Source organism: Choloepus didactylus, chromosome 1 (genome assembly GCF_015220235.1).
Source record: "Choloepus didactylus isolate mChoDid1 chromosome 1, mChoDid1.pri, whole genome shotgun sequence".
Taxonomy (NCBI): domain Eukaryota; kingdom Metazoa; phylum Chordata; class Mammalia; order Pilosa; family Megalonychidae; genus Choloepus; species Choloepus didactylus.
In genome coordinates this window covers 93,739,008-93,759,572 of record NC_051307.1, presented here as the reverse complement: position 1 = coordinate 93,759,572, position 20,565 = coordinate 93,739,008, and the positions used below count along the sequence as shown (strand labels likewise).

The 20,565-nt window shown below is 46.9% G+C and overlaps 1 protein-coding gene across 1 annotated transcript; it reads right to left on the bottom strand.

Annotated features, from left to right (window-relative positions):
* Nucleotides 1-241: 241 nt before the first annotated feature.
* MUC20 (mucin 20, cell surface associated) lies at nucleotides 242-16,356 on the bottom strand. The gene is made up of 4 exons (XM_037841720.1): nucleotides 16,257-16,356; nucleotides 5,833-6,864; nucleotides 3,488-3,579; nucleotides 242-967 (listed from the first exon to the last, which is right to left on the bottom strand). The coding sequence occupies exons 1-4, from the start codon at nucleotides 16,330-16,332 to the stop codon at nucleotides 899-901; spliced, it is 1,269 nt and encodes a 422-aa protein (XP_037697648.1). The 5' UTR covers nucleotides 16,333-16,356; the 3' UTR covers nucleotides 242-898.
* Nucleotides 16,357-20,565: the final 4,209 nt, after the last annotated feature.

The following is a 20,565-nucleotide window of genomic DNA, read 5'->3' as shown; positions in this document are numbered from 1 at the left end:
TGCTAAGTGTGAGGTATCTCTTAGACATCCAAGTGGAGAGGTTGAGTAAGCAATTAAATATATGTTAACAATAGCTATATAAAAGAGGTGAGTGGCATTTGAGAAATTTTTTTCTTCCCCTCCTCTCTATCTGCTTGGTCTTTTCACATTTTTCAAAATTTTAAAATCATAAGCAAGTTTTACTTGTACAATAGGGAAAAACAATAAGCCATGTTTAATTTTTAATCAACAGTAACATGTGAGTTGTGAGCTATGGAAGGAATGTTGAATATTGTACACTTTTCTTTTAAATCTGCTTGTGTCCAGAATTTGAAATTCAAGTCAATTCAACCAACATTCTCAGTGATCCTACAACAGGCTGGGTTCCCTGCCAGGTTCAGGGGATACACAGATGAATAAATAATGGTCCCTGCCCTGAAGGTGACCACAGTTCAACAGGCCCCAAGGCCAACCTCAGTAAGTGCAGCAATCAAGGTCCAAACCAAGGAATATGGCTGGTAGAAGTGAGGATGCACAAAATCCCTACACCATAAAAATGTCAAGACAACAAGTCAAATAGATAACCTCCTGGCCACACTGAGTATAATTTTAATGCAGGAAGCACACAGCAGATGACAGATGGGTGATCAGGTCATCCTTTACACATGTGACAAGGGGAGTCCAGGGACACCTCTGGGAACAGAGGACCCCAGTCTCACACACACACTCAGGCATATATGAGCCAGGTCCCAGTGCCAAGCAGGGGGTGAGGGGTCTGGGGCAGCTGATCACTGCAGGAACTTTCCAGGCACTTCTCAGGACAGTGAAATGGCTCGAGTCTGTTGGTGGGGTCCCAGGCCACAAACAGCACTGCCCTCCTTTGGACACACAGACAACACCTGACTGCAGTTGATGTGCCTTACACCTGCCTGACGTGCAGCAAGGAGACTTGAATGGGAGGCAGGTGGGCATGCAGTTCACGCCGGAGCTGAAAGGCAAAAGGAGCCAGGGGTACTTCCAGCCCACCTGGGCCATGAGCTCACCATAGGCCAAGGACAGGAAGAGACATTAGGGGGGAATGTATGAGGAGGGCAGCAGAACTTCTGTGTGCTGGGCACAGCATGGGTGCTTCATGTACAATATGTCATTTAAACTCACAGCAACCTTATGAAGTCAGTATTATTATCCCCATCTTATAAGGGAGGAAAGCAGTATGAAATAACTTGCCCAAGATGATGCAGCTGGGAAGTGGGGGAACTAAAATTCACACCCACATCTATCTGGCGTCAAAGCTCACTGTTTGTCTGATCCCTGAGCCCTATACCAGGGGCAGCACCCAACAAGACTTGATGCCTGTCATCCTTGTGGCGTGGTTCCTGAACTTCAGCTGTCTGACCTGCTTCTGATCTCCCTGGTTTCTGATCCGTGAAATCGTTTCCTATTTGGGAGCTCGGATCTGACCCTCAACCCTGGCTTCCCTCTTTGACAAGGATTTGCACTTACTTGATTATCATGTGCTGTTGGGGTTTTTCATGTATTTGGCTATCCCATATCAAAATCATCCCAACCCATGTTTAGGGAATTCCTCATTGTGGGAGTCCTGATGGGCCTCCCTTCCACTAAGAGAACTTCAAAGCTTTCAGATCTAATGGTGACAGCAGCCAGCAAGAGTGAGTGTCCTAGCCAGAATGTCCCCACTGCCTAGTCCCCAAATCCCCTGGATTCCTTCTGCCCTTCCTCCTGCCTGTTTTACAAGCCTGCTCCTCTGGCATTCCTTTGATTCTATGCACCCTTGCACCTTGCAACAAACCCCTCTTTCAATTGCCACAGTCAGAGTTGTTTTCTTTTGCCTGCAACAAGGATCCTACTTGCAATGAACACATCCCGCCTCCATCTGCCAAGTGTGACCACCTCACCTCTCCAGCCTGACTCCAGGACCCCACCCCTGGCATAAAACCCCGGGAAGTACCTCTGTCAGGTTTATCCTTACAAGGGGTGATGCCAAGCCAAGGCCCCTGGCAAGATGTGTGGCATCCATGGACCGTGAGAGGTGCTGGATGCAAGCTTGAGGGGGTCACAGGGACACACTACAAAAAGGGCAGTCCCCATTAGACTGTGCACAGAGTTTTCTCTGATCACACTCTGTGAGTGGAGCCCAGAACATCCCACTGCATCATGCTCCATCTCCTGTTCTGAGTTGACCCATTCTTACCTTCCAGTGATTCACAACATCTTCAAAAGCCCTGACCCCAAAATTCCACTACTGGAAGTTCTGTCCAGTAATCTGGGTTTTAGGAGAATTTTCCCAACTTGCACAAATACATCCCAATATTAGTCCTTATGTAGAGTGTACATGCATGGATTTTTTTTTCCTGTCCAGCACCTCTGTTTCCTTTGGGGTATGTCCTTTCCATTCCATGCGGTCCATGTGGTTAGTCATGGGGGCCCTTGCAGGCCAGTGGGACCAGTCCTTCCCTGGCATGATGTGCAGATTTTAGGAGAAGAACGAGCCTTTCTTGGCTGAGATTGCTAAGAGGGAAGCTTGTGAATCCAGGGCCCTCACAGACTTTCCTTACATGTGGAAAGACTCTGTAGAAGGAAGGGAGTAAAGCTAAGAGAGGAAGTGAAAGAGAAAATCCTGGTGGTCATGTCTGAGCTCCTGGATCCAGCCACATTTGAAGCTTCAAGAGCCACTTCTGTCTTTACTGTGTACGCTACTATGAGTTTGGGTTTCTGTTACTTGCAACCAAGAGTCTTGCTTACCTCTCCACATGTATCATTGACTTGAGGAAATTAGGGATGGGGCAAATAATTTTTTATATTGCAAAGAAGGGGAATTAAGTGTGAGCAGCCACCTTCCGGATTTGGCCTAGTAGACAAGCTGCAGCCTGCCCTTGAGTTCCCCCCGCCCATCGAGTGGTGCCAAGATGGCGCCCACATCCTGCTTCCGGCTTCTGATGTATGTAACCACCCGCTGTATTCACCAATCATGCTTGTGTGCGTGGCGTTAGCCCATTGGATACACGCAAGGTTTATAAGAAAGTTCCCGGGCAAAGCTCGGAGAGACAGCCCACAAGGAGCCGTACCTGACGGCCGCATCGAGGTTGTTCTCCCCCGAGGTGTCTCGCCCCGGGTGGAACCTGTAAAGATGATGATTGCCTAGTCCCATTAAAAGTTTATCTGCTTTACCACCGCGAGTCCTGAGTGATCACAAGTGCTCCGGGTAAGACGTTGTCCGCACCCTCTCTCCCCTTATCTCTCTGGTCCCCATCGCCGGCCGACCGAGGACTCGAGGCGGGGCGGAGAAGCGCCGGACAATTAAGAACTCAGAAAAGACAAGCAGAAGCAATGCCAGGCAGGGATCCTTAGTTTTAGCTTCTGATACCATAAAAATTAGACCCTCTTCCCAAGTGTAAGTTGCTCTTCTACATCCTGCAGACCTTCCCCTGGAGTCTACAAGGACCTCTCACTCTTCTCTACTCCTCTGGTGCAGAAAATGTCCACTCACCTGCCTCATCAGCCTCTCTGCCACCCTGGGGTCACTGAGGTCTTCCTGGGTGGCCACACTCAGCCTTAGGAGGAGGAAGCCTTCATCCTCACCTGAAAATTGGATACAGCAAGAAGACGAAAATACAGCCAAACAGATTTAGGAATCAAGACATGTACTGTACTGCCTTGCCACTGCCTCTCTTCCCCCACCCACATCCACGTGTGCACACTCATGTGTGTCTTTGTTCACATGGGATCTATGTTAACTTGCTGCTACAGAAAAGAGGATTCTCTCCCAGATAACTGGGCCCACTATAGTATCGCCCCAACAAGAGTGAAGGAAATGATGGCTAAAGGTACCACCCCCATTTGGAGAAGTCAAAAGGATACTGTGAAGAAGGAGAAATGGAATTGGATATAGAATATTCTCACGGCCCGGAGGTCCTGCATGGGGCTGGTGGGAAAGGGTGGCTCTCTGAGGGGATGCCCTCACCCAATTTCTTCCAGCTCTAAGTTGGCGGGAGCTGAAAAGGTCTATGAACCCACAGCCTTCCTGGTTTAGCTGCTCTGTAAGAAATTTCCTTCTTTTGTTGAACCCTAATCTGCTTGCCTCTGCCTGACAACCTGTAGTCATTTCTTCCTATCAGAATATTATTAGAATTGACCCAGCCCTTCTAGGAATTTATCCTACAAATAATAACATACATGTGAGAAATGTGCTCTTTACTTCAGCACTGTTTATCCCTGTTTTATCATAACAAAATATTGGAGAAAACCTAAATGTCCATCCATAGGAGGTTGGTTAAATAAATTATGATGAAACAAAATGTAATGCTGATCAGCCATAAAAAATAATTTAAAAGAATAGCTTTATCTCAGAGATCTGTGTTTACTATATGATCCACTTGCATAAAAAGGACAAAAGAGAATATAAATATGTATATATGCTTCCATATGCATATTATATGTCCACAAGGATATATACAAGGGTATATATGCATATTATATATACAAGGATATATATGCATATTATATGTCCAGAAGGATATATACGAGCCCAGGTAAACCCAGGTACCTGGGTTGAGGAGAATTGGGTGGCTGGGGGACACAATTGGAAAAAAACATTTCATAGCATACCCTTTTGTACCTTTTGAGTTTTAAATTACATGACCATTATCCAATCAACAAATAATAAGGAAAAGGATTTTAAAATAAAAGCATAATAATAAGTTGAACTTTAAAAAAAAAAGCACAGCACAATGAAAAGAATTTAAGTTTTGGGATCAGACTTTCATTTGAATTCCACTGCTATCTTTCTAGGACACTTTAGTCACCATCTTTAAATCTGTTTACCTATCTGTTAGAAGGGGTTAGTAATACCACCTCATAAGGTAGTTTTGAAGGTTAAATTAGAAGAGATAACATCTGAAAAACTCATGACACACTGCCGGGCATCAGAGAGAACATTCAGCTAGTGCCTATGCTTACTGGTTGTGAAATATTTTTAGATCATCCCTGCCTGAAACACAAAGAAATTCAGTAAGGCTGGGGTGATTACTGTAACAATTATTTCATCTCCTCAGAAAGGAAGGGCAGGCTGAGGAAACCACAGGGATGAGGCACAAGCAAAGAGTGAAGGGAGGTAGAGGATGAGGTTTCCGGGCTCCGAGAGGTGGTAGAGCTGGGCTGCCCAAGCAGCCTCTGACAAGCAACATCTTCACTGACAAGTATCTATTGTCTCAGAGATATAACTTTAACCTCCTGAACCTCCACCCAATCTTTGTTTGTTTTTTTAAGTCATTATCTATGGTACCAACTCCAGAAAGTACATCCAGGGAAGCCCACTTTCATGGGGGCAGTCACTTGGACTGGACGCTCACATGCTGCCCTTTTGTTTGGCTGTGGTTGGACCATAGGCTTCTACGAGGACCCTGTCTTTTAAATAAAATTTGGGGCCTTGCCTAATGCACAGTGGTTAGTCAACGGTTAACTTCATAGGAGGTCAGATCTGGAAAGAACTTTAGTGTTCATCCAATGCAATCTCTTCCAACAACAGGTGGAGAAACTGAGGCCCAGAAAGAGAGAGAGGGATTTGTCCAGGGTTTCTTAATGTTGCTGAGAGCAGAGGCAGAATCCAGAGCATTTTTCCAGACTTCCAGCCCAGCATTCTTTCCATGTGCCACCCTAACTCTGCTGATTTCTGATTTTGGCAAGAACCACTAGAATATAATGAAGAGATGATGTCAGCGATGGCCTGGAATAGGCCCCCTGATCCTCTCTTCCTCCCTAGTCCTTAAGTACATAGACACCCTGGAGACACTAAACCCCAAATCCCCAAAGATCACACATGGGACAGCCACTTACCTGCAGTAATTCTTGTGGTCTGCCTTGTCCAAGCAGTGGTGTGCGAGGCCGTCGGAGGCTTCCCTCTGGCCGTGTTGGCTGCCATCAGGGTCTTTGCCGAGGCTGTGGTCTTGGCTAAGGTGATGCTTGTTCCTTGGCTGCTGTAGGCTGTCGTCAAATGGACAGAAGGCAGAGGGCCCTTGCTGATGGGGAAGGGTGCATTGGTTGTGCTGTCTGTGGTAAAAGTCTCTGAAGAGGTGGAGTTCTTGATAGTGGCTACTTCTGAGGGGCTGACTAAAGCTGAGGACCCGGCAGGAGAAGTGGCTTTGCCCATTGTTGACCCAGCCTCTGTGGAGATTGTAAGTGCTCCTGCAACCTTGACATGACTTGCTGCCTCAACAGAGAGGGCTGAGGTTTCTTCCAAGGGCTGGAGGTGAACTGTCCCCACACTGCCATTGGGGGTAGGGGCCTTGGCTGTCATTTCTCTTCCTGTGGTGCTACTGGTGGTGAGTGGGGTCTCAGCTGTGGTATCAGGTGAGGTTGACTCCATGGTGCTGGCTGTTACAAAGGTCTCAACAGAAGTTGTCATCTTGGTGATGTGTGATGTGGCTTCAGCAGAGTCTGGCAAAACTAGTGCCTCAGCGGTAGACAAGTCCTCCACTCCTTCTGTGGGGCTGTGAGCTGTGCCTGGGGTCCCAGATACGAAGGCGGTTGTTTCTATTTCCGTAATGCTGCAGTTGGTAAGCTCCACGTTGGTGATGCTGTAGGCAACCAAGGCTTTAGCTGGAGCAATGATCTCGGGTGTCTGGGCTTGTGAGGTGCCAATGGCTGGAACTGGGGTGTCAGGGGAGGTACTACCCTCCAAGGCCAGGGCCTCGGCTTCTATGGAGGTGTGAGCCAAGGTCAAGATGTCGATTGTGATCACCTGTGCCTCTTCAGAGCTGCTCTCAGTACACAGGGCATTGAAGATGGCTTCTGTGAGATTTCTGCCTGTAACAGTCTCAACCATGGACATTTCAGTTACTGCGGCGCTGCCACTTGAGGCTGACATCTCTGTAGGGGTGGAGATCACAACCATGAACTTGGAAGGTATTATTTTTGTGAGAACCTCTGCCTTTGTTTCAAGGGAAATGGACTTGGTTTTCCTGTTCTCTGCTTCTGAAATGGTGCTGGCCAGGGTTTGGGTCCTAGTAGAGGTCTCCGTGCTCAGCATTCAAGTTCCCAAAGGGGTATGGCCTGGGGCTGAAGTCTCAGTGAGGTCAGTGGTCTGGAAGACTCTCTCTGAGTGTGTCCTGACCCCTGGAGGCCTGGCAGGCATTTCTATGTGGCTCATGATCACCAAAGGGTCTGATCTGCTGGCACTGGGGCCTACATTGGGTAAGACCAACTCTGTAAGCCATGAGTCCCAGTGGGCTGACTCCACACCTGCTCTTGCATTTATGCCCTGGGCACCACTGGGAGGAAGGTAGGGAGGGGGAATTGTTTACCCCATTTTTTATCTATTTAAACAAGGAAGAAGGAAGCAGTATTGGGAAGGCCAGTCCTCTGGGGTGCCCATGGAACTGGGGTTGCCCTGGTGGATGTCCTTGGAAACCCAGATGACCCATTGGAGGTGAACTAGTTGATTATCAATTTGCAGCCCATCAGAGGGAATATGTGTGGCCAGGATTCAGTTTCAAGAATAGCAAAGAAGGTAGCAGAGCAGGCACCAGGACTCTCAGAACTTTCTGAATGAATCTTTGTCACTTTCCCAACAATACTTTTCTCATCCAACCAATGTTTCCCCATGGAAGTAAAAACTGTTATGTTAAAACATAAGAGAGAGGAGAGGAAGAAGATTGTGGCATAGAGAGGAGTGGAAGTCAGTTAGCCCCCCCAGAGCAACTAATAAACAACCAGGAATGACTAGGAAATGATCTGGAATAACTGCTGGGTAACAACCGTGATTGTCCACGCGTCATGCACCAACCTGGATTGGGAAGAATGCCTAAGATCACAGCGTGGAATCTGTAAGTAAAAACTGCAGACCTGAGCTGGGAACCTCTCCCCCATGGCAGCCCGAACTGCAAAGCCTCACTGTGGTAGAGAGAGAGCAGCACTCTTTGAACAAGCGAATATACCTCAGTCCAGCTCCAACTGGGGTTTTAATTGGTAAATGTGAACTGCTCAATACAAGCTACAAATTCCCAACAAGCAGACAGAGGCTTTTAGTGATGACTCACCTTGAAGAGCCAGGGGACTTCTCTGTCTTGGAAGGGGGAGCCCAGAAGACTGGGTGCTATCTCTGGCTGATGGGTGAAACTGTGGGCTGTGGACTGACCCTGAAAGGGGGCTTTCTGTCCCTTTTCCTCTCTCTCAACCTGAGCAGCTCAGTGGAGAAAACCTCAGCCAATTTCAGTTCGCAGCACTCAGACCCAGACAAGGGTGGAGATAGCAGAGTCAGAGAGACTATTCAAATGCAGATGATCTCTCCCTAGGGAGTGTATCTTCCCCAAGAGGAAGGAGGTGGTGCCAAGCTCTACTATCCACCTTCCATTCAGAATCAGACCCAGAGCCTGGGGGAAAGCAGCTATGGGTCACACCTCCTCACACCAGTTGGGAATGACAGGCTGACAGGTACCACCTGCTGGGCAGAAAAGCACAGTGACTTGAAGCCTCACAGGGTGTCAATCTTCTAAGACACACCCTCAAGGAAACCTGATACTATTTCTTCCTTCTGAGACCTGAGCCCATTCTGGTCTGAGAAAACCTGATTAGGATAACCAAGGAAATCAGATGCCTAGACAACAGAAAACTACAACCTACACTAAGAAAAATGAAGTTATGGCCCAGTGAAAGGAAAAAAACTTACACTTCAACTGAGATACAGGAATTGAAACAACTAATGCTAAATCAATTCAAAAAGTTAAGGGAAGGTATAGCAAAAGAGATGAAGTGTATGATGAAAACACTGGGCGAACATAAGGTAGAAATTGAAAGTTCAAAAAAACAACTGGCAGAATCTACGGAAATGAAAGGCACAACATGAGATGAAAGACACAATGGAGACACATAACAACAGATCTCAAGAAGAGGAAGAAAACACTCAGGAACTGGAGAACAAGATACCTGAAATCCCTCACACAAAAGAACAGATAGGGAAAAGAATGGAAAAATATGAGCAAAGTCTCAGGGAATTGAAAGACAACATGAAATGCTTGAATGTATGTGTCATAGGTGTCCCAGAAGGAGAAAAGAAGGGAAAAGGGGCAGAAGCAATAACAGAGGAAATAATCAATGAAAATTTCCCATTTCTTATGAAAGACATAAAATTACAGATTCAAGAAGCATGGCATACCCCAAACAGAATAGATCTGAATAGGCCTATGCCAAGACACTTAATAATCAAATTATCAAACTTCAAAGACAGAGAGAATCCTGAAAGCAGCAAGAGAAAAGCAATCCATCACATACAAAGGAAGCTTGATAAGACTATGTGCAGATTTCTCAGCAGAAACCATGGAGGCAAGAAGGAAGTGGGGTAATATATTTAAGACACTGAAAGAGAAAACTACCAACCAAGAATCCTATATCTGGCAAAACTGTCCTTCAAATATGAGGGACAGCTTAAAATATTCTTGGACAAACAGACAATGAGAGAGTTTGTGAACAAGATACCTGTTCTACAGGAAACACTAAAGAAAGCACTGCAGACAGAAAGGAAAAGACAGGAGTGAGAGGTTTGGAACACAATTTTGGGTGATGGTAGCACAGCAATGTAAGTACACTGAACAAAGATGACTGTGAGTATAGTTGAAAGAGGAAGGTTAGGAGCATGTGGGACACCAGAAGGAAAGGGGAAAGATAAAGACTGGGACAGTATACCTCAGTGAAACCTAGAGTGCTCAACAATTGTGATAAAATGTACAAATATATTTTTTTCATGAGGGAGAGCAAATGAATGTCAACCTTGCAAAGTGTTAAAAATAGGGAGGTATTGGGGGAAAATACAATCAATGCAAACTAGAGACTATAATTAACAGAAATATTGTATTATGCTTCCTTTGATGTAACAGAGGCACTATACCAAAGCTAAATGCATATAGGAGGGGGACATGAGGGAGGGGTATGGCACTGGTAATGTTGTCTGACTCTCTATTCTACTTTAGTTTAATGCTGTCTTTCCTTTTGTTGCTTCCCAACTGTCATGGGGTTTTTTCCTGTCTTTTTTTTGTCTCTCTACCTTCTTTGTGGAAGAAATGGAGATGTCCTTCTATAGATAGTGATGATGGTGGTGAGTACATAAATACATGACTATACAGGGAAATATCAATTGTTTAATTAGGAAGGAATGTATGGTGTGTGAACAAAACTTTCTTAAAAAAATGGGTTGATGAAGAAACCTTGAAGGCACTATATTGAGTGAAATAAGTCAGACACATAAGACAAGTATTGCAGGGTCTCACTGATAGGAACTAATTATAATATGTAAACTCATAGACATGAAATATGTTACCAGGATATAGAATGAGGCTAAAGAATGGGGAGCAGTTGCTTATTATGAGCAGAATGTTCAACTAGTTTGAACTTAAATGTTTAGAAATAGACAGAGATGATGGTAGCACATTGTGAGAATAACTAACAGTGCTGAATGGTGCATGAATGTGGTGGAAAGGGGAAGCTCAGAGTCATATATGTCACCAGAAGGAAAGTTGGAAGTTAAAAGAAGGGAATGTATAAAACAGTGAACCTTATGGTGAGTAATGTCCGTGATTAACTGTACAAATATTAGAAATCTCTTTCATGAACCAGAACAAATGTATGACACTATAACTAGATGTTAATAATAGAGGGGCATATAGGGAAAAAATATACCTATTACAAACTATATACTACAGTTAGTAGTATTTTAACATTCATTCATCAACAGTAACAAATGTACTATACCAATACTATGAGTCAACAATGGAGGGGGGATGGTTAGGGGTATGGGAGAATTTGAGTTTCCTTTTTTTGTCTTTATTTCTTTTCTGGAGTAATGAAAATGTTCTAAAAATTGAAGAAAAAATTTAATTGTAGTGATGGATGCACAGCTGTATGATGGTACCAGGGGCAATTGATTGTACACATTAGATCTTTGGATAATTGTACGGTACATGAACAATCTCAATTAAAAAAAAAAAATCCTGAAGAATTAAAAAAAAAAAAAAAAACCCACCATAAGAGAGACCCATGGTTTTATCTTTAGAGGTAACTAGGAGGTTTGGGGGAGAGGAACCTCCAGAGACAGTGTGGCTGGTGACTGCTTCAAAAGGGAGGGAAGCAGGCAGAGTCCTTGGGGCTCTAGCAAGGAAAAGAGGAGAGCTTCCCGTCCCTGCCCACGTGAGAACTATAGGGATGGAACCCCAGAACTGCAGAAACGATGTACCAGGCAATTGCCACATGTAATAGGGAGCCAGCTGAGGCAAAATGTAATGTTTTTAAGAGAGGAGCTGCTAGAACTTCTCTATTCACTTGACTGACCCTCTGAGGTTGTGTGAGTAGAGGGCCAGCAGGCAATCATTAGCCAGGGAACACTACAGCAGAATCCTTGATGGCCTGCGAAAGGGTACCTCTCCTAAGACAGCTTTTGTAGAGGGAGAGGGGAGTCTCTCTGTAAGTGGGCCAAGGAGCCTCTTGGGTAGGCTTGCCAGATTTAGCAAATAAAAATACAGAATGCCCAGTTAAAGCTGAATGTCAGGTAAATGTTGCTTACCTGAAATTCAACTTTAACTGGGCACCCGGTATTCTACCTGGTTACCCTACTCTTGGGAGGAAAAGGATCAAGATATGACCCCTCTTTTCTGGGGTTCTGATGGTTTGAAATGGTCTTTACTGAGATTCACTAATCAAAAAAGTAGCCCAAGGACCCAAAAGAGAAGTCACCAAGAGGCAGGGAAGCCTGGCCCCAAGACTTAGGCCCAGCTCCAGACCTGGGGCTTAGGGTAAGGGGCACAGTATGTTCCAAGTCAAGAAGCTCCTTGGGGTCCAGCCACCCAGGAAAGAGTTATGCACCAGGGGCATTGGTTTAGCATGTGAGGGTAAAATAGGGAAGCATGAATGACATCAGGAGCCCAATTATGCCAGCATCTGGCCAGCAAGGGTGTCACCTCTGCTGCCATCAACAAGCATCAAAAGTTTTGGGGCCAGTTTCTGTAGCAGCAGGAGCAAAGGCAGCTAAAAACTAGGGCCTGCTGATGTCCTAATTAGATTCACCAGCTCTTTCTCTGCTTCACTTTGGAAGCAGCAGGGACTCCTTTGGGAGTAACTGAACTCAAGGTCTTCAGACAACTAGTGGGAGCCTGGCACTTGGCATTGGGAAGATGTCTGTTGGGAAGGAGATTCTAGATTTCTTGTTAGCAAGACTTTCAGGTGCTTGAACAACTAAACTGGAAAAAATAAGAGAGATGTGACCACATTTGCATGCCAGCCAGGTGAAGCCACTTATGTATATACATATTTAATCCTTCACCAATATCCTCAGTCCCAGAGCCTAAGACATGGCAAAAAAAAATCACTGAATGACTGATAAACCAACCTTCACCATAGATGTGGAAACTGAGACTCAGAGAGGTTAACTGAGTTGTCCAAGGTCACACAGCTAATAGGAATGATAGCCAGGAGCTGACTGACCCCAAAGCCTGTGACCACATGGGCAGAATCTCTGGGGGTGGGACCCAGACATCAATATTTTGAAAATTCCTCAGGCGAATCCAATGTGAGGCCAAGGTGAGAGCCACTCGGGCACAGGGAAAACAGGCCTTGCTCTCCCTGCACAGGTGCGGGCCTCCTGGGCAACTACTGCCTCACACTGTCACTGGATAGCACAGGACAGGGCTAACACTGGTGGTGGCTGGTACAAGGAGTCCAGCCTGCAGGATGGTTTTGTTTGGATAGTATTTTTTAAATGTTAAAGCAAAGGCCTAAGACCTTCAACCATAGTTCCTGCCACCCTCTGTATTTTCTTGCATCTGATCACTTCACTTCCCTGCCTTGCTCCTGAAGTCACTTGAGTTTGTGGGCCTGGCAGAATGGGCTAGAACTGAGATTTGGAGCGGGTTGCACAGCCTGAGTTCAGCTGTTAGCACTCCCACTTCCTAACTGTGTAAACTTGAGCAATTTGCTTAAAGTCTCTGGGCTTCACTTTCCTCATCTGTAAAATGTGGCAACCAGCCCCACCTCTCAGGACTGGGAGGTTTAGGTGAGGTAGTTTATGTTAGCCCAGGCTCTGACTCACAGGAAATGCTCAATATTTTTTTTTCTTTAAAGTTTACATAGCACATTCCCTTGATTTCATTTGAGCCTCAAAACAGCCCTTTGGGATAGAGACATGTCATCCTATACCCATCAAAGAGATAGTGTTGAGTAGAGGAAAAGCAGAGGCTTTAGAGTCAGCCAGGCCTGAGTTTGTATTTGGCCCCATTACTTGCTACCCATGACTTCTGGAGAAAGATTTTTAGCCTACTTGATCCTCTTTTTCCCAAAGGGTAATAATACCTATTTCGCAGGGTTGTTGTGAGAATTAAACAAGTTAATGTATGTAGAAATCCCCTAGCCCAGAACCAGAGGGTCAGTCCCAATCAGAGATCCAGGACCCCAATGGTAGACAGGGATCCTCTTGGGGTTGCATGAGATACTTTAGTTACTGTGCAAAAGAGCTTTGATCAGGCAGGTTTCTGGAAAAATTGAGTGCAATTTAAGTTTTGGCAAGAAAGGATAGAAAGAGTATTCTGGATGGAGGCTTTAGCCCAGGCAAGAGAAGGATAAAACAGGCCCATACTGGGTAGACAAGACATTTATCGGGGTTAATATAGGAGAGGTCAGTCCTGGCTGTGTTCAGCAGGGAGCACAGCTGTTTGCTGGAGGGGATGCTGAACTGGAGGCTATGGAGCTCCGGGCCTCCTCTGCAGTCCTACCTGGATGAGAGATCTCTTTGCTCCCAGCAGTGAGTGAGCAGGCGGATGGGCCACAGACCAGTAAGTGAATGCACATGTTCCATTCTGAAATACAGAGGTCCTTGGCACGTAAGGATGGGCTATCTCCTGAGTAATGTAAGTGGTACCGAGCAGTTGTCTGTTCCCCTCCTATCCCCAAGGCTTGACAGTTGGTGAGTGGTAGACCCCAAACTTCATCTCTTTTCACAACACTCCCTGCCCTAAATCTGCCCCACTTCCCCATCCTTCAGTGGAAGGGGTCTGGCAAGCTGCCCTGCTGCCATGCATTCTGCTGCCCCTCAGCCGGCCTGGGACAAGGCAGTGTGTGGTGAGCAACCCAGCCTGGGGCCTTCCTCAGCCTTCAGGAACTACTTCAGGCTGGCTCTGGTCTGTCTCAAATGGAAGCCCTGGCCCCTCACATCCGGACGGCAGAGGACAGGGAAGGAGCACCTGTTACCTGCCCTGGTATCTGGCCATCTCAGCAGCACCTCCCCCGCCCGGGGCTCTGACCCAGGCTTTTCCCCCTGCCTCCTGCTTGGCTCCTGCCTTGATCCCTCTGCTGGATCCCCTCCCCTCAGTCTAGGCTGGGTTTGGCCTCACCTCATACAGCACATAGAGCCATCAAGCTGACCAAGGACTGGGAGCTCCCTACCTCCCTTCCCAGCCTGCTACAGGTATTTGAAGAGGGGCCCTGGGAAAACCCAAACTTATTGGTCTGTCTGGCCACTTCTACCCAGAACATCAGAACTGGACCCCAGGTCCTCTCTGTGTATCCCACTAAATGATGAAAAGAGCACTGGACCAGGAGTCAAAATGCAGGTCTATCTCCCACTAGCTCTGGAGTCTGGACTCTTTCAAATCCTAACTCTGCCTCCTACCAGCCAGGCAAGTCAGCCTCCATTTCCTTACCTGTGAAAAGAGGGTACCTGCCTTGCCACGATGGGGGAGAACAAAGGACAAGGTGAATGGGAAAACACTACGATACTAAACACCCCTCCCCCATCGTATCCTCTCAAGGATCCACCCTAAGGCGCACAGCATATTTCAATACTGTGAGAAAGTCAGGCTGTAACACACAGGCGTACTAAGTGGTCATGGGCACAGGCTTTCATTATCGTTCAGTACCGTCTAACTGCACGCAAGGATCTGGCTTTTATCTCGATTGCTAGTTCGCATTCAAATATGCTTTCTTTTCCCCCACATCAAAGACTGAGATACTTGTCTGAGCCTCCTTGGTCCCACACAGTAGAAGCTGAGCCTTTCTGCTTCAGCCCACACGGTCTTCCTTCCGGTGATCCTCTCAGAGTCTGACCACTGGCCTCTCCTGAGCCTTTTTCTTCTTTCTCCAGGAGCCCCGTGGTGGTGTCCCTGCTCCGAAGGCCCCTCAGCTTCCTAAGCCGATAGCCTCTGCATCTCCCGGCTTCTCACAAGCTCCACCCAAGCCTCTTACTTCCCAGGGTCTATGGATTCCCTGGGTCTCCTCCAACAGAGCAAAGCCCAGCCCTCTCTACAGCGCTCGACTTCCGGCTCTCCGCTGCGTGCCTCCTGTCAGACGTGAGTACTGGTGGAGCGGATAGTGTAGATTTCGGGCCCTGAGTATGCCTGCCTGCGGGGCTGATTGCTAGCCTTGTGAACTCGGGCAAGCCTGCCGTTTCCACAGCTGCACTTTCTCATCTCTAAAATGGAGCTGGTGGTACTTATTCCATGGGGTTTGTGAATATTAAATTAAATTAAACGTAAAATGTCCGGGAGGAGCCTGGTAAATTGTAGGTGCTGGCAGGAGGCAGTGTCATCCAGTGGTTAGGCATGTGTGGAACCAAATTCTGGCTCTCCACACCAGCGACTTAAACCCCGTAAGCCTCAGTCTCCTTGCCTTTAAAGGGGAGGGTGAGGACAGTGTCTCTCTCATAGGGTTATTGTGAAGATTAAACAGATGATGCCTGCAACCAGCTTGGCACAGTTCCTACTCGTGACAGATCATGCTAGTCACCCTGCCTCTCTCCAAACCTGCCCTTCTCAAGTAGTTTATGACAGTCAGACTTCACACATAAAAACTATATTCTATATTTTGAAGGAAATCTTTGTTAGGAAATAATCCTGGAGAGTTAGGATCTTAGTAAGCCACATTCTTCTGCTTGAGGAAGAATTGCCACCAGCCTGTACCTCTCTCTATCTCTCTCTCTCTCTCTCTCTCTCTCTCTCTCTCTCTCTCTCTACCACCCCACTTATACTTCCACATGCATATAGACAAACCCACAGGGACCCTACGATGATGTTCATTTGTGTGTACCTCACTGTCATACATGCTTGTATCAACACACTGCTATGTGCACACTCAACCAACAATAATATTTCACAGTTTTATAGGCTTACAGTTAATCGTAATTAACTCAAGAGGGCCTAGCCTCACCTTCAGATGGCTGCCCACCCGGAAACTCTCACCCAGACCCCTGCCAGGAAAGAAACCCTCAGGCCCTCCTCTGGCTTCCTTACCTGAAGAGCTCCTGGAGCCCCTTGCCTCCAAGTAGCAGAAGAAAAGGGGTAGAGCCAAGCCCCAGAGAGAGCCCATCCTGGCTGCCTGGCACAACTGCCTGCTGCCTCTCACTGCCACCTTTTCCTGCTTCCTCAACCCAAGGAGGAGGGGCGGGCCCCCGCCTGGGTGTGACCGGGCAGTTTCCAGCATGCAGCCAGGTGATCACAAATGCACAGGCCGAGTGCCGCCAGGCCGGGCATCCAGGGCTCTCAGCCACGCTGACACCCCCTGCCCCACCTTGCCCCATGACCTCTCCTCGCTGGAATTTGGTTTGGAGATATGGAATCATTTCCGTGGTGGTAATTACCCCCAGACCTGCAGCCTGAGAGGCCACAAAAGATGGTACTTCACCTCCCCCCACTACTCCCCAGGACAGAGGGCTGGGTTTCATCTGGACCCTGGACCTTATCAGCTCTCTGATCTGTGGCAAATCATAGAACATTTCTGATCCTACTTCCTGATTGGTAAAATGGGCATAATCCCTACCTTACTGGGCTTTACATTAGATAGTAAAACTCTCACACAGTGTCTGCTACATAGTTGGTGCTCATCAAAAATACATCCATCTTAGGTGCCCAATAAATGGGTGAGTGAGGGCTCTTATGTCCACCCCATCCTCAAGCAATAGAGAGAGGACCAGCCCCCCTGAGGCCTTGAAGAGATGGCTCCCAATGCAGGAGCAGGACATTGCTCTCTAACGTCCTCGCATCTTCAGCATCCGGGGATTCTGCATCCCAATCAGAGCCAGGCTGGAGGGTCTGGGATGCAGATGGGAGAGAACTAGCTGGGGGAAGGGAAAGGGTCATTAAGGTCATAGGCAGGGCCTGGACTGAAGTGAAGTAGAAGATGATGACTTAAAGAAGCTTAGGGGAGTTGGGCCATGGGGAAGGGGATGGAGCTGTCGAATATATTTCCAAAAGCCCTAGAGAAGAATCTTACCCCCTCAAGGGGCCAAGGTCATGAGTGACTGTACCTAGAGCCAGTGACCAGAGAAGGCACCTGGGAGATTTTAGGGCAAGAGCTTTGTGATGAAAGCAGCTCTGGTGTTGAGGAAAGCATGCTGGGCTGGCATTATAGAATCACAGAATCTCAGGAAGGTCCTGGTTCCATTCCAGCTTTGCTCTGAATAGTGTCCCAAGAGCTGTGTGGTGTTGGACAAGGCATTGCCCTCTCCAAGCCTCAGGTCCTGGCTCTGGCAGTCTGGGGTTCTGGGTTGGCCTCCCATGTGAGTGGCTCCCCAGGGGCAGAGGTGTGTGACACTGGCTTCTAGAACTTCATCCTGCATCGGGATAGAGGGCTGCACTGCCTGGAAGAAGGAGGGAGGCCTTGGTTGGGGAAGAGCTGCCAGGAGAGCTTGAGAAGGGAGTCTATGTCAGGCACACTTGAGGACTTGAGGTCGGTATCTTGGGCTCCAGTTTCACCCACACCATTAATCTGGAGAGTACTCTTGATAGGCTATGTCTCTTCCCATACTCCGATTCAACCTCAGTTCTTCAATTTCTAAAATGGAAGAATGGATTTCTCCTTTGGAGGTTTTGGGTGGGGAGAGAGACCAGGTCCACAGCAGTGACTCGAATTCTGTTCAACCCTGTGTAATGGTATGTGAGCCTTACCCCTAAAGAAGATGGAGCAGGAAACCAGCAAGAATGCAGCTCCAGCTGGGAGAGGAACTTCCTCATTCCGGGGGCAGGTGAGTCCCTAGACCAGGGCTTAATCTACAGACAGGTATTCAAGGTGCCTTTTTCACCCCCACTGGGGACTGCCTCTCTCCATTTCCTTTTTCTTTTTATCATTTAAATGATCAACAGTCACACTTCAGCCTTGGGGAGGTTGCAGATGAGGGGATGGGGAACCTGCTCAGAGGGAAGTCTGGCTGAATGCTTCACTGGGTTTGCTGAATTTTGTCTGGGCCATCTTCCTCCGAATATGGGGGGATTTCCAAGCCTGGGTAGATGACTTGGTCCTGGGGGCCATAACAACTTGATCCAGAAAGATCCAGAAACTTTTCAGCCAAGTTCAGCCTGCATGAGCAAAGGAGGCCAGTTTTATTAATTTAACAAATATATATTGAGCACGTGCTCTACACCAGACACTGTTCTAGCACTTGGACTACATCCCTGCCCTCATGGAACTTTCTTCCTAGTGAAGAGAGATGGCAAACAGCAAACAGCAAATAAGTGAATTATTTAGAGGTGAATGCTATGGGAAAAAGAAAAAGAGAAAGAGGTAAGAGGAATCAGGAGTGCTGGCCTGGGTGTGCAGTATTTAGATTGCAGTATTACACTCCAGGAAGAAAGTTTGCCGAGTGGATCCCTGGGGGAAGAGCCTTCCAGGGAGCAGCAACTGCCTGAGAAAGACCCAGGGACCTAAGGCAGGAGCAAGTGTGATCGGTTCAGAGGCCAGTGAGGCTGGAGGCCGGTGAGGGGGCAGAGTGGTGGGAGAGGTTGGCAAAGCCACGAGGGGTGAGGGTGGGGGGCAGATGGTAAGGGCCTTGTGGGCCTGGGAGGGGGGCGGCGCTGGACAGTTTGAGTAGAGGAGTGGTGAGGTCTGACAGGTTTTAGAAGGATCATCTGGGCTACTGTGTTGCAAATAGGGTAGAAACAGGAAGTGAGGAGGCTTTTGCCCTAGGCCAGGTGAGAGATGAGTGTGGCTGTGAGCACAGGGGTGGCAGAAGAGGGTCACATATTTTGAAAGTTGAACTGACATAATTTCCTACCAGATTGATGCAGATGGTGAGAGAGAGAGAGGAGTCAAGAATAACTACAAACTATTCAGCCTGAACACCTGGAAGGATGGAGTTGCCTTCAGTGACGTTTGGGTCAGGCTCTCCCAGTAGGGTATTTAGAGAACCCTTCCCCTTCCCTCCAATTAAACTAGGACATATTGTACAGAGGACTCTGACTCTGGACAAGGACAGTGAGTAAAGCCCAGAGTGCTGGCCTGCCAAGGGCCTGATAAAAGAGTTAACTATGTAAAATATCCTTGAAATACAAGGTTGTAGAGCTGCTAGGCCGCTGAGCTGTATCCTAGCTTTCCACTGGCCACAGCAAAGTTGTTTTGGGTTCAGAGTGCTGCGTATGCACAGATTCTGTGGACAAGACACTGCCAAGCAGGGTTACTGCAGGAGAGGTGGCAGAAGCATCTAGGATGGCAAGGCTCTGGGAACCATCCCCTCCCACCCCGACCCCCATTTCCTCAGGTTGTAGAATAGGAAACTCCAAGGAGCCTTTTTTTATTATTCATTCACTTATTTTATTGAGGTATAACCTACATACAGTAAACCATGCCAGTCTTAGTTTAGAGCTTAATGGATATTTTTTACATCTGTATGTCACTCAGATCAAGAGATAAAACATTTTCAGCACCTCAACAGACTCCCTTTAATTCCCTTTCAGTTAATATCCCCCCAAATTCTTACTTCTATCATCATAGATTAGTTCTTCTTATTTTTAAACTTCATATTAATGGAATTATTCATATATACTCTTGTGTCTGTATTTCTCTCAACATTATGTTTGCAAGACTCACCATGCATGTAATAGTATTTCAGTCTTTTTGTTGTTGTTGGGTAGTATTCCATTGTGTAAATATATCAAAATTTATTTATCCACTTTCCTGTTGATGAATATTTGGGTTGTTTCCAGTTTTTCACTATTCTGTATAAAGCATCTATGAACATTCTTATATATGTTTTAGGTGGATATATCCAGGAGTAGAATTGCTGGGTCATTGGGTATACATGTGTTTAGCTTTACTATATAGTATCAACCAGTTTTCCAGATCAGTTGTACCAGTTTACACTATACCAGGCCTGTGTGGGAGTTCCAGTTGCTCCACAACCTCATCAACACTTGGTTTTGTCAGTCCTTTTAATTTTAGACATTCTTGTGGATATGGGATTCTTATTTTAGTTTTAACTTGCATTTCAGAAAGCCCTCTGTTTTCCTAGGAGTTTTCTCGGGTGGTATGCTGCTGCCAGGAAAATTACTTTCATAGGGAAAGTGCTTGGGGGACATAGGGAGGGTAGACAGAAGACCAGGTAGAAATAAAACATTCACAAATAAGTGCACACACAAGTATACTTACCTAGAGAGGAACCGCTGCCAGAATTGGAATATCTTGGAAGATGCCTCTTCAGCTTAGAGAAGCCTAATTATGGGGATCCTGACTAGGGTCGAGGAGGGATATAGGAGAGACAAGAGAAGGAGATGGAGTTTTTAGGCATGTGGAAGGAGAACGAGCACTGAGCCAAGAGACAACAAAAAGCCC

Bases quoted from the DNA above. Each gene is read 5' to 3' on its own strand.
- MUC20 (XM_037841720.1), bottom strand. From the start codon at position 16,332: ATGGGCTCTCTCTGGGGCTTGGCTCTACCCCTTTTCTTCTGCTACTTG. The intron at 6,865-16,256 runs GTAAGGAAGCCA...CCACCCCTACAG, and splicing joins GGGCTCCAGGAGCTCTTCAG to AGATGTCAGCCTCAAGTGGC. The intron at 3,580-5,832 runs GTAAGTGGCTGT...TCCAATTTTCAG, and splicing joins GACCACAAGAATTACTGCAG to GTGAGGATGAAGGCTTCCTC.